This window comes from Chenopodium album, chromosome 26 (assembly GCF_948465745.1).
Source record: "Chenopodium album chromosome 26, dcCheAlbu1.1, whole genome shotgun sequence".
Taxonomy (NCBI): Eukaryota; Viridiplantae; Streptophyta; class Magnoliopsida; order Caryophyllales; family Amaranthaceae; genus Chenopodium; species Chenopodium album.
The window spans coordinates 15371216-15385801 of record NC_137859.1 but is presented as its reverse complement, the minus strand read 5'-3'; the positions used below and the strand labels follow the sequence as shown (position 1 = coordinate 15385801).

At 34.3% G+C, this 14586-nt stretch overlaps 1 protein-coding gene and 1 pseudogene across 1 annotated transcript; both read left to right on the top strand.

Annotated features, from left to right (window-relative positions):
* Nucleotides 1–183: 183 nt before the first annotated feature.
* On the top strand, nt 184–4513 carry LOC145616880 (protein FAR1-RELATED SEQUENCE 4-like; annotated as a pseudogene).
* A 7605-nt stretch (nt 4514–12118) lies between these two features.
* On the top strand, nt 12119–12583 carry LOC145616879 (DNA repair protein XRCC3 homolog). The gene has a single exon (XM_081671596.1). The coding sequence runs from the start codon at nt 12119–12121 to the stop codon at nt 12581–12583; it is 465 nt and encodes a 154-aa protein (XP_081527722.1).
* Nucleotides 12584–14586: the final 2003 nt, after the last annotated feature.

Here is a 14586-nt window from a genome sequence, read left to right as displayed (position 1 = left end):
CGGCGAGAAAGATAGGTTTTGGTGCGTCACTTGGGTTGAATTAGTGTCAAAATTGTCGGGGTGAAGCAGGAAGAATTGATCCAGAAAAAGCAGGTTTGTTTTCTTTTCAATTTTGTTAAAAGTTGAAAGTTAGGGTTTGTTTATGATAATGTTGGATTTTTGTTGTGCAGGAAGGAATTGTAAATGGAAGTGAATGAAGGAAATGGTAATGGTGGAAGTGTCGAGGAAGTTGATTTGTTGGATCTTGAAGTTGATGAGGTATTAATTAATTGTATTAGATAGTTAATGAACTGTTGAAGGTATCATTTAAGAGGTTGTTTGTTTTACTAATATTAGTAATTTTGCTAGACAGAAAGTAGTTAATGTTGTAGTGATTGTAATGATTTATAGTTTATGATAGACAGAAAGTAGTAAATGTTTTGGATCTATAATTTAGGATTTAAAATTTAGGATCAAAACAGATTGGCTTAATTGACTTATTTTAGATCGATTAGTGTGGCTTAAACTACTAACATATTTCTGAATTAGGTGGTGTCGGCTTAATTGAGGTATATAAATGAATTTGTGTTGGGTTATTGAAACACCATTAATCGACTTTTTGACTTTATGAAAGAAAAGGACTTGCATGTTGAATAAATAAAGGTTATTAGGTAATGATGTACTGAATTAATGGTGAAGCATGTAAGTGTTGTTGTATTTATTTGGAGTGTTAAGCAGTGGTTTAACTGTTTGAATTTTGTACCAGTGATTTTGTTTGTGATGTGTGTGAATCTATGTTTTTAAAGCATGTATTATCCTTGTATTATGGTGTTAGTACTCAGAAAATTATGTTGAATATAATACATTTTGGGCAAAGTTTGATACCACACCATGGTTTAGGGTGTGTAAATAACACCAAATGTTATAAGTGTGGTATATGATTGTTACAGGTTGGTGTGATGGACACCCCATTGAATGATGTGTTGGAGGGTGATGTTTTTGGCGATGGTTTTGTGGACGGTCCAAATGCAGCAACACCGGTTCGCTGTGTTGTTGAGAGTGATGAAGGGGTTTATGAAGAATTGCTGGAACATCCTCAAGTGGGTATGGTGTTTGGTAATTGGGAGGATGCTGATAAATTTTTTAGGAAATATGGGAAACAACAGGGATTTGGAGTATTCAGAGCTGCTGGCAATTTCAAGACAGAGAATGGGAAAACAGACAAGAGTCAGAGGAGGAGCTACATTTGGCGGTGTGAATGTGCTGGTAAGCCTGACTTGCGTAGAAGAGTAAATGGGAAAAGGGTGTATGGTGGTGGCTTATCCTTGGATTTAAATAGGAGGAAGACAAAGAAATGTGGGTGTCCTGTGGAAATGAGGGCTGTGTGTAAACCTGACGGTTGTTGGGAGGTGAAGAAGGCAATCACAGAACATGAAAATCATAATCCAACTCCCAGAAAGTCTAGATATATTTCAATGTACCGGCAGGAAGAAATTACAAATGCGGTTAGGAGGAGGCTTTTTAATGATTGTAGTGCTGGTACTTAGGTAACACAAGTGCATCGTAGTATGGCAAAGGAGAGGGATGGGGTTGAGAATATGGCTGTTACGGAGAGGGACTTGAGGAATGTATTGGCTCGGGAGAAGAAGATGAAGATGTTGGCTGGTGATGCTAATGCCATGCTTGCCTATTTTGACAAGATGTGTTCAGATAATCAGAATTTTTTTCACAAGTACAGATTAGATGACGAGGGGCGGCTAACTGATGTGATGTGGGTGGATGCGCGCAGTAGGGTAGCCTATGAAGAGTTTGGGGATGTGGTGTGCTTTGACTCGACCTATGTTACCAATGAATATGCACTGCCGTTTGCAAACTTTGTGGGTGTAAACCACCACGGACAGACCATTCTTTTAGGTTGTGCTCTAGTATCCCATGAGAACACAGAAACTTTTGAGTGGTTGTTTAGCAATTGGCTTGATTGCATGGGTGGGAAACAACCTGTTGGTTTCTTGACAGACCAATGTGCTGCAATGAGGAAACCTCTGAGTAGTGTGATGCCGAAATCCAGGCATAGGTGGTGTTTATGGCATATTGTGAATAAGTTTGGTACGAAGCTTGGAAGCTACGCAAAGTACCAGGAATTTCATGATGTTTTGCTGAATGTAATTTACGACAGTTTAAGCGAGGATGAGTTTGAGCTTAATTGGAAATTAGCAATGGAGGCTTATGGGCTTGGATCAGATGAGTGGCTTTCAGGTGATATTTATTACTCCCTGCAAATCCCTCTTATTTTATTTTGCGTTACTTTAAACTATGTAGAAAACAGCAAGTAGAAATGGTGATATATAATTTAAAGAAATATTATTACCTTTTAATAAAAAGAAGCAATGCAAACCCCTATGCATTTATATTATGTTTGTTATTTAACTGATCACATTGATGGTTTGAACTTGAAGTATATGGAATACATTGTGTTATGGCTGTTAGCTTGTGGGCCTCTAGTTAATGGTTAGAAGTTGAAGTTTTTAGGTGTAAGACATTGAGGTTGTAATGAAATTTTTGTGTGGAATAAGTATATGGAATAAATTGTTTTAGTTCATGATTTGCATCACTGATGTTGTTTCATCTCTTTCAATACGCACTGATTTCAATAGGCACTGATTTGATGAGTTTTAATTTTTGATGTACTCTGCTGTGATATATAGGTCTCTATGAGGAGAGGCATATGTGGATCCCAGCATACATGAAACACCTGTTTTGGGCGGGGATGAAGACCACTCAGCGGTCAGAGAGCATTAATAGCTTCTTTGACAAGTACGTGAAGAGGGACACTCGTTTGTACGATTTTGCGGAGAGGTACTGTGATGCCATGGAAAATAGGGCGAACGCCGAGAAAGAAGCCGATGCAAACAGCGCAATCAGATTGAGGCATGCCATCACTGGTTTTTCATATGAGAAAACGTTCCAGAAAGTGTACACTGATGCGAAGTTTGTTGAGATTCAGGAACAATGTACCAGGCTTATGTACTTGAGTGTTGTTGGGAAAAGGGAGGAGTCTGATAAGGTTGTTGAACATTTGGTACAAGACAAGGTCTGGTTCTTTGATAAGGAATTGAAAAAGGAAATTCCTATGGATAGGAAGATAGTGTACATTGTAACTTTCAACTGTGAAACAAAGGATGCATTATGTGAGTGCAAGCTTTTTGAATGTCATGGAATCATGTGTAGGCATCAGTTTAAAGTGTTTGATGATAATGGGGTAAAAGAAGTGCCTTCAAAATATATATTGCGGCGGTGGCGTAAAGATGTGCACAGGCGTCACACACGTGTTAAGGTTGCATACCATGATCCAAGCAAAACTGAAGAAGTGAAGAGGTATGATATACACTAGACCTATTTGTGTTATATTTTCACTTATAGTTTTATTTGCTGTGTTGAGTATATTTGAATTGGGATCTAACTAAGAAGATTTTGTTTCAGGTATGATAGAATAATGGTGATGTTTGAAAATGTTTGTTTGAAGGCAGCTAGTCGGCCAGAGTATGTTCAGCTTGCATTTGAAGCAATAAGCAAGCTTGAGAATTCCTTGGATGAAGCTGTGCAAAAGGAAAGTGACAATACCGACGCTGTCCAAAAGGGAACTCCTGATGCTGAATGTGAGAACACTGACATGGTATCTTGTCCGTTAGTGAATAAGGATTCTGTAGGGGACGAGCCGGGTTTGATCATGCATTCTGATATTGGTGATTCTTTTGTGAATGAGAGCTCTGCTTTGGGCCTTGAGGATATATCCATTAACCTAGTGGAAAACACTGGAACTCCCATGATGGAGGGTTGTTTTTCTGGTAGTTCTGTGAATGAGAACAGCATGTCCATGTCAGTGCATAAGCCCTTGTCTGTTGGTGATCCAGTATCGCGGAAAAAAGCGCATAGACCCAAGGCTAAGCGTTACCTTTCATTTGCAGAGAAATGTGGTAAAAAACAGCCTATGCTCGTACTAACACAAACAACACAAACAAATTGGTAAATTTCTGACTGTTTAATTATTTTTAATTTTCACAATTCATTGATTTCATTGGAGTGTGTTATGATTGTAGGGAAATTGTGGTGGTGGGAGTGTAACTGTTCCTGTATTGAAGGGTACGAAAAAAAAGAGGACGGCCAAGAAAGGCCAAACAGCAGGAGCAAGGGCCTACTGCTGCTATGGCTGTATGTCATTATTTTTTAATAATAATTTTTGGTGTTTGAATTAATAATTTTTCGTGTGTAAGAAATTATATATATTTGTCATTGTTGGATTTTTTAATAATAATTTTTGGTGGTTATATTGGGACATATGTAGGTTGAACATGGAACTTAAGTCCCTATGTGGGTTGGAGGGATCGGGTATGGTCCAGCTTATGGTGAGCTAGGGTACTTTATCAGGTCAATTCAGTCGTGTCCTGAGTGGGTTGCCCGGGATGTTTTGCCTTACACTAGTGCTGCAAGTCGGAGTATGAATATGAGTGGAGCGTCTTATGTTCAGCAGCTGTAGAAACTTTAAAGGTGTTGCTTCGGTACTTATGTTTATTAATTAGGTTGCTTTTGTAGGTGGATATTGGCAGTAGATGATTAGGTTGCTTTTGTAGGTGGATTGGCAGTAAGATCACATAAGTAACTAGCCTTCGTATGTGCCTATGTATGGCTATTGTCTGTAACAAAGATAATTCTGAACATTATTTCTGTGTTAAGCAAAGGTTGCAAGTAAAACACAGAATGAAATTATTATTGTCCTGTAACACTGATTGTATATACTTCATGAAATACAGATAATAGTAAATACGTAATGAATAACAGTAAATACCTAATGAATAATAGTAATTACATAATAATAGTACTTACATAGTAACAGTATATAACTATATAATAACAGTACAATGTAAAATGTAGAATGTAAATTTTTAATAAAATCATTTAAAATTAATTTATAAACTTACTCAGTTTAAGACATATTTAAATAAATAAGTTCAAACATGCGACATTTTGGACTTTATTGGAGCATTCACATTGTATCTCTTTCATTCCCTTTGGTTTTTTTATTAGCCCTATATCGAGCTATATCCAAAGCCTCTTTTTTTTTTTTTTTTTTGTTCTTCTGATTTGATCTATGAAACTATTAATTATTTTATATGTAAAGACGAAGTTATATTTAGATAGTATTGATGTAGTATGCAAAATGTTTAGTATAACACAATTGTTGTCAAGCTTTAATTTAACTTTAAAATACTTAATATTTTGTACAGATTTGTGAATCGTAAAGTATTACTTATATAATATTTTATTAACTTAATATGTTCCACCTTCCAATTTTTCATAACGTAGTGACAAGTGTCATTACTTATTTAATTTTAGCATAGGTTTATAGATTTTATATAAAATTATCATCTTTAGATGGAAAAGATATAGATTTGTAATGTTTAACATGACATTATTAGTTGTAGTGTACCTTATATGGAAAACATAAACATGAAACGATATAGATTTTGTAATGTACATATTAAATATGAAATTATCACTTGTAGTTTACCTTATATGAAATTATCTTAATATATATAGATATAGATTAATATATATAGATTTGTAACGTTAAAAGATATAGATAAATATATATATTTACTATATTTACTATGAAATTACCTTTCTTTTACTATATTTACTATATTGTTACTACTGAATTGTTATAAATAAGACAGTATCAAAACATAGAATTACAGTATTTGATAATAGAATAACGGTATAGTTAATTGAAAAATCTATTCTGATAAATTAAACAGTATATATAAAAATAAGTAACAATACATAACAATATATATCAATAAATAACAGTATATAACATTAAATAACAGTATATAACAATAAATAACTGTGAAAAAGTTATACTAATTAATATATAACAGTATATAGCAATAAATAACAATATATAACAACTGAAACACTATTTCTGATAAATTACAATTGGGACGAATAACAATAATGAATAACAATAAATAACAGTATATACCAATAAATAAAAGTATATAACAATAAATAACAATATATAACAATATATATAACAATAAATAACTAAATTGTAAAAATTAGGCTATAGTATACTATTTAATAGGATAATATTTAACAAGAATTAACAATATATATCAATACATAACAGTATATAGCAATATTTAACAATATATAACAATATATATCAAGTTTAACACTTGTAATGACTGCCATAATATGAAAAAACATACAAGAAGAACTGTAATATCGCCATATAAAGAATTATAAATTATTCTTCACTAGCAACTTGATTACATATCCCAATATTTAGATATTAACCACTAAAGAACTTCATAACGCTTACACTAACCATAACAGATAATAAAACGCATAGTATGATTAAGGTAGAGTCGTTGGTTGCGGTGTTCCGGTTTCGATTTAAGCTTTGGATTTCCCTTGAAAGCCTATCGTTTTCTGCATCCATACATTCCAATCTTGCTTTCATTATGCTGATATCGGTAGTTAGTTTGTGTTTCTCAGCGAGCAGGACATTCGTTACGTCTCTTTGCCAATCCACCACATCCTCGTCAACCCACTCAAAAAAATCGCAGCCCTTCGCACCTGTTTCGAAATTGTAGAACTTGCACGCTAGAAATTTCCTTCCCGGGTTGTCATGAGTCCAACTCGTCCTCTTTGCTGCTGGTAAACCACATTCACACCGCTTCGCAGTCCTTGACATTTTCTTTCTCTCCTAGCAGTGTTTGAACTTTGAATTTTGATAAAATAAGTACAATGAAGCAAAAGTACTTATTACTGGGATGATGGTCAAATCACTACAGCAATTGCATTGAATATTGTCACTCCTTCCCAATTAGTTTATTATTTCCGCGCATAGAAGATTGTGCAACCAAACTTATATGTACAAACTGTTATTGATATTTTGAAATTAGTCAAATGGTAAATTATACTGTTATTACAAATTTCTATTGAAAACCAAAGCAGGTAATAGAAAATGTAGTACCATTCAAAATATTTACTAAATACATGTTGTTTACATGTTGTTTATCAACATTAATTTAAATGTGTACTACATGGAAAAAACCGGGGAAACATAATTGGATATGAAAATTTGAATATTAAACCGGCCAATCATTACATAATGGAACAGTTGAATACAAGATTTGACATCAAAGTTTAAATCGGCAACCACGTCACTAGATACGTCTACAAAAGGAACACTTCTAATATTTATGAGTTAACACTTCTAATTTTTATAATTTTATTAACTTACATAGTTGTATAGTTGTTTTATATTACCTAGATAATTCACTAAAATAGTAATTATTTAAATAACTCATTTAACAATATGAGTTTTTACTTAATATTAAATTTCATAATCAATTATATATATATATATATTACTTTTACATAAATAATTGATTTAAAGCATACATACATATTCTTACATCATTTTATATTACTTCCCTCCTTAATATATAATCATTTATATATATATATATTACTTGTAATAAAGTTCTATATTTTTGTAATATTATATATATATATATATTACTTCCCTCCTTAATATATAATCAATTATATATATAATACTTCCCTCCTTAATATATAATCATTTATATATATATTACTTGTAATAAGTTCTATATTTTTGTAATATGATATATATGTATAAAAACTTACCTATTCATTTATTATAAATTTATCAATTCCATGCGTAATTTTGCTAGTTGATGTGAAGGAAGTGATGGTAACGACGCCTTTTGAATCCCTCTTGCTCAATGTGTGCATAAAGGTAGGCTCCATCCGTGATTCCTGCTTCCTCGACGGTTACCTAGTCATCCAAGTCCTTACCATTAAGCCATAGTCGTACTCGTTGAGGATCAACACCATGGTCCGTCCCCCAACGGCCGTACACTGTTTCCATCGGAGTCTCATTCCTTGCCCTGAATTGGAAGGTGTTGCGACGTTCAAACAAGTCACAAATATGGAAAACCTTCCTTTCTTTGGTAGTAACACCGACTGGGTTCACCGCAACAGGTTCCCCTTCCTGCAAATACAATTTTACAATCATACTATGTAACCATAACATGCGCAAACTATTACATGGGAGTGTCTTGAGTGTTAAGTAATTGCTTACTTTATTATATGTGAGTACGATGTCATCCTTGCAGAAATCTCTTTGGTACGGTGTCTCGCTCGGAGTAATTAGCTGACCTCTATTATAAAAACGGAGGTCTCTTGGGAGGACACCTGCTCTCTTAGCGTAGTGTAGAAACACGGAGTTGAATGTTTGATCAACAGGAACTTGGTACGTGACTCCTACATCATCCACATCGCCACCTTTGATAAGCAAGTCACACATTGGGAGTAGTGGTAATCCAACCAACACGACGCTATCATTGGTTTTGTCGGTTCCGGCGGACGCTGAGGACGATGAAGACATTTTGACGGTGGTGATGGTAGAGAATTGATATTATATTTTTTTCATACTAGTAATTGTTTAAGTGTCTTAGCAGTAATATGGTTTGCAAATAAATTGAAACCTTTAGAAAAGCATTTATTTTTTCAACTAAAAAGTAGTAAGTGGTTTACCTTTTCAATAAATACACAACAACAAATTATATAAATTACAGACGTAGAATAGTATCTCGGGGATGATGTTTGTTGTTAATATTTTCACCAAATTAACTTTATTTGACAAGTTCCTACTGCTACATTTATTAAACAACTAAGTTAAGGGGTATTGTACACATATTAGTAACATTCATTACGGATATCAACACAACCTTTTTCATATCACCAAGATATACTGTTATGTTAATACCAAGTTCAGCACACAAGTTTGATAATCCAGTTTCCAAATGCAACCATTATTTTACATGATTTCTATACTTCATACGCATATATCCATTTAATAACAAGATGTTGCTACAAATGGTTATGAAACTATTCATCGATGTATTAACCCATGTATAGATCAACGTATTTGACGAATATTCCATTTTAGCAGTACATGTTCCTCGTATTTGATCACAAATACATGTAGTTATAGTTGTAATAATCGTATATTGTTTTATTATAACAGTATATTATAAAATATGACTGAAATTAGTTGTTATATATTTATTCGCTCTTTTACTAGATGATATCCAACTGTACGGTTTGACCTTTTATGTCTGTGTAATATAACAGTATTGAAATTAATAAAGACAGAAAATCTATCCAAAAAGACCTAACTTATTGATATACGTATCACAGTTTTGTCCCTATTCAATAATCATTTGCACGTAGCACTATATATTCATAAATTCCTTAATCATAACCATATATAACCAAACCCAAGCAAACGCACTGATCCAACAATGGCTACCAACTTAACCGACCTAATTCCCGATGGTTATTTCGTCGTCCCTCCACAACAATACTATGAATTTTGGGAACCTTCTTCCGGGACCATAACGGAGCTGGATTTCAATTCATATAAGTACTTCATGCAGAAACACGACGGTATTTTAGTAGAAGTTAATGATGAGGTTGTGAGGGAACTATTTGTCCGACCTAGCAATGCATGGGACAAGAAGTTGTTGAGCATGGTTATGGTTGGTGAATATGGTGGTGATCCAAAACCTATTCACCTTCCGAACTATGTTGACGTCATTGGTAAAATGAATTTGCAAAACGTTGTGTGGAGGTTAACTCGCTGTTGCCTTCATTTCAGAAGCGATTGTGCATCTGAAATTGTTCCTTGTTTTCTTGAAGATATAATTGACCCTACGCCAGAATTGTTGTTCGAAGGTCCAATTTATCCTTTGAAATGCCAAAATGTGGACACCGTGATGGGATGCTTCACTGATAGCCTGCAGATTTTTTACACTGATGTGACGTTTTCATCCATATTTTTTATAGTAAGGAGGTCAAGCATTAATGAGGATCCACTTAGGAGGTACCAAAAAATAGGCCTTCTTCCAGATTTCCAAAGTGGGGCCCCGACTTTCCCATTGGGGTGTTCCATAATTATATGGAACTGTCGGGGTGTCACTCGTCCCTCGTTTGAAGAGAATTTTGTTAAGCTTTTGGTAATTCACAACCCAATTCTTTTCATTTTAACGGAATGTAGGATTTCTCGTAAAGCTATGGCAAACCTCAAAGAATTTGGCAGTTCCCAAATGGATTGGGAACTTGATTCATCTGTCGGTTTAAATGGAGGGTCTTTTGTCCTTTGGGACAAAACAAGGGCAACCGTCGACAATATATCAGTATGTACAACAACATATCCCATTCGACTTGACGGGACACTAATGGTAATTTTAAATGAATAGTTACTTTTAAGCTATGCTTACCATGGTATTTATATAATGTTTGTAAACTTACTTACAAGTACATTTCATGGTTGCAGCCACTGGCCCCGGTTGCGGTTGCGGACGTGGAGGAGGAGGATCACTTCGACTTTGAAGACTTAGGTGGCCCGTGTATAAGTCTAGCTGATGATTGATATGGTGTACTACAATCTGATTAGTTGTTACTTATGTTTTATGTATTGCTTAAAATTTAAAAAATTTGTAATTTGTTCTGTTATGGCCTCGGTGGAATGCTTTTTAATTATAATAATGACGGTGGTGTTTGTTTGGTAAATTAGTCTATATTCAAACATAACACCGGCTTCATTTTATTACGGACAACAATAATCATGCATTATTACACACAATACAATACAAAAAGTCACATTAACCCGCTACACATATTTAATACTTAAATTTCAGGACTTTTTAACTTCATGGTTTTCTTTCTTCACTTTTGTCGCGTTTCCCATTAACTCTCTGACCTTCATCCCGGCCATCATTTGCGACATTAACTTCTTGTGTTGGACCTTTGAGAACTCCTCTTTTCGGATATGATAACAGAAAACAAAGTAAACATGGTAAATATACAACCAGTATTACAAGTCACAAAATATGACAACACCAAGCTTATAGTTTACCAACGGCATTTGGTTTTCGTGGTGTTGATCTGCCATGTTCTGGTGTGTACATGGCACTTCCCAAAACCATGCCTTTTATAGAGACCATGGTTTACATGGATTGCATGTACACGTGCCATATCAGGTAAAAATATTTTGTGGAATATAAAAGTAGAATATAAAAAGATTATAAAGGTATATATATACATGATAATTGCTTTTATATATATTATAACAGTATATATATACATTATAATTGCGTATTTAAAATTCATGTTAGTATTCGAGTATTGTAAGTTATGTACGTTATTTTTAAATTTTTTATTATAACAGTTACTCAAGTATTATAACAGTTGTACAGTCAACACTAAAGTTTGAAGTGAGTTAGTCAAAGATTGAACGATTGAAAGATTGAACTAGTCATGTCCCTATATCCAAAAGTCATATACACATAATGTCGCCTTTCCTTCTTCGTTTGTTTTTAAAATATATATAACTGTATATATAACATTAATAATAGAATTTTACACAAAATCCAGACAGGTGTACGTGTAATTTTGGAGCTTAGTGACAGCCTTATAAGCTGGCAGGTAATAAATTTTAAGTGAAATTGTTAACGGTACATAGATAACATATAACAGTTTATTAAGTAGATTCTAATAAGGACCTATTGGCCCTATCCTAACTTTGATAGAATATAACGTCCAATCCTAACTTAGATAGAATATAACGTCCAATGTTATACACTGTACACCACATATACCTGTATCACCAAATGTAGGATTGTGAACCAAAATATGAATCAAAAATGTATCACAAAATGTGAACGAATTGATTCCACATTAAATGGAGGCATACGTGTAGGGGAAGTAACTGAGCTGTACGGGGAAAGTGGAGTTGGGAAGACACAAATATGTCTACAACTACTACTTACTTTCTTGTTGGATCCAAGTGATGGTGGGTTATACGGATCTTCCATTTACATTCAAGCATGTGCTGTGTTCCCGGCCAACATACTTCAACAGTTAAGTACACATTTGTGTGCAAATAAGGTGGTGGATATGCCCCCACTAAATCTAGTGCACGTGAAAAAACATAGATGATCCCAGTCAATTATGTTTGGTGCTAAACCAAGTTGAGCAAATGGTGTTGCTTTCTCATGAAGGCTGTAGACATACGAGAGTTGTCGTACTAGATTCAATTGCCTGTTTATTAAGACATGATCATGATTACACAGCAACGGGATTCATGGAGCGTAAACGGTCGTTAAAGGCAGCTGCCAATAAAATGAAACAAATTGCTAGGAGTTATAGCATTGCTTTCATTGTGGTGAATGAAGTAACCGATGTAGTTGACAGGTCATCTGCCTCAATGACAACTGCCTCAACGACCACTATGAAGACATACACGTCCGGAAGGGAAGTTAAGGCATCCTTAGGAAATGTGTGGGATAGTCTGATGCCAAACAAGATTTTCATTTCACTGCAATACCAGCCCAACAACCAATCGTGGTATCGAGAGTGCATGGTAGTTAGGAGCACTGACACACAGTTAGAAGGCCGAAGATGCGCATTCCGCATAACAGATAAGGGATTAGAGGCAGATTAAGATGTTTTTTTTCGTAATAATAATGTGTCTTCGGTGTAAAGTAAATAAATATTATTTACTTTTCAGTTTAAAATTATTATCCCCATATATATGGAGATAATAATAATGCGTCGTTATTATATAGTAAATAAATATTATATGATCTTATCGAACTTCAATAAAGTACACAGTTATTCTGAATTAACATACCGTTATGATTAAAACATAAGCAGTTTTAAATTATTTTCCCACATAAATACGATGTGTCTTAGATTAGGGAATAAAGTAAATACATATTATTTTGATTTTACCACATACAGTTATTCTAATTTAACAAACAGTTATGAATACAGCATAATCAGTTTAAAATTATTATCCCACATATATATGGATAATAATAATGTGTCTTAGGGAACTGGAATAAAGTTTTTAAGTATTATTAATATTTTATTCATACAGGTATTATGAATTCACATACAGTTAAAAATAAAGCATAAACAGTTAAAATTTGTTATCCACATATATATGTCTTCTTAGGGAACTGGAATAAATTAAATAAATATTATTTACATCTTATCAAATAGTATTATTAGTGGTGAAGCATAAGCAGTTATTCTGAATTAAAATACTGTTATGAATGTAGCATAAGCTGTTATATATACAGCATAAGCAGTTATGAATGATTAGTGGTAAGTAAATTAGATAAACGTTATTGTAACTCTTTATTAGAGACAGTTATTCGAAATTAACATACAGTTATGATGAAAGTATAAGCAGTTATATATAATTATCCAAATGTATATGTATAATAAAGGACGCTGATGTATATGATATATATTATACTCGCCATTGCATCCCCTTCCCATTTCCCTCCATTTTGTTTCCTGAATGTTCTGAAATTTGACAGTAATGGCTACATCATCTTCCTCCACTTCTGCTCTCTTGCTGTTATTCTCAATGATCCAGCCCTTTGACCCAACATGGTACGATTTCTTGTCTCCCCCATTTATACGACGCTGCGACCAACACCCGCAAGATGATGTGGAGATCTTGAAGGACGTCATTAAAAGCGGACCCCCAATTATATGCAGTGTGTTGGCGTATGTTACTCTCAAACGACGCAACCGTTCTTTGATGTTTTCGCATCAACTTGCAGCGGTCGGCCGTGGGTATTTTGCGCTTAAAGGAATGCAATTTCATCCCTACTTTCCGTATCTATGTCCTTTCAAGTTAACTAAGCCCCTGGAATTTCGCAAAGAAGCCTATTGCTTCATGTACTAGTGTCTTGATTTGTATAAGATTTGTTTTTCGGTCAACCTAGGAGAGTTGCGTCGCCAATTATGGCTATGTACAAATTCCGAGTTTAGGTACCGGTACTTAATCAGATTCTTCTATATGTTCTCGAGCGTTGGTGGATTAACCAACAAAGTTGAAGAACTAATTAACACCCATGGGGCAGAGTCTTGGGCATTGATGGTTGTTGGAAGGGAGTTCACTACAGGTGTTGTTACTGGGACTAGGGACGAGATCATTTCATTGGATTGGATTAAATTTGGGCCGGTTGACTTCGCTGTTGTTTACCAGGAAAACCAAACTGAATGTAACGAGTTCATGGCCACCATGTGTACTATGAATGGGGTTAATATCGCAGACCACCCAGAATTAATAAACCGTCCACCATATAGTGAAGAGGGGTTTCCACCGGTGTACAAGAATAATATGGACAATGCCATACTCACCTACGCCAAGAAGATTGCAGACACTTTGCCAAGGGGTTCATCCGGTTCAGAGTACGAGGTTGTTGATTCAAGCGAAGATGAAGATGAAGATGAAGATGATTGGTAGATGTTACTATGTTTATGGCCAAGTCTTGTTTATGACTTGTTAAATCTGATTATTAGTATGTAGTTACTATGTTTAGTAGATGTGTTGATGGAATTAGTATGGAATTAGTATGTACTTAGTTTGTTAATTATGTGTTTATTTTATGTTTAATTGATGTTTCTGTTTAATTTATTGTTTCT

Coding starts and splice junctions, on each gene's coding strand:
- LOC145616879 (XM_081671596.1), top strand. CDS start 12,119: ATGGTGTTGCTTTCTCATGAAGGCTGTAGACATACGAGAGTTGTCGTA.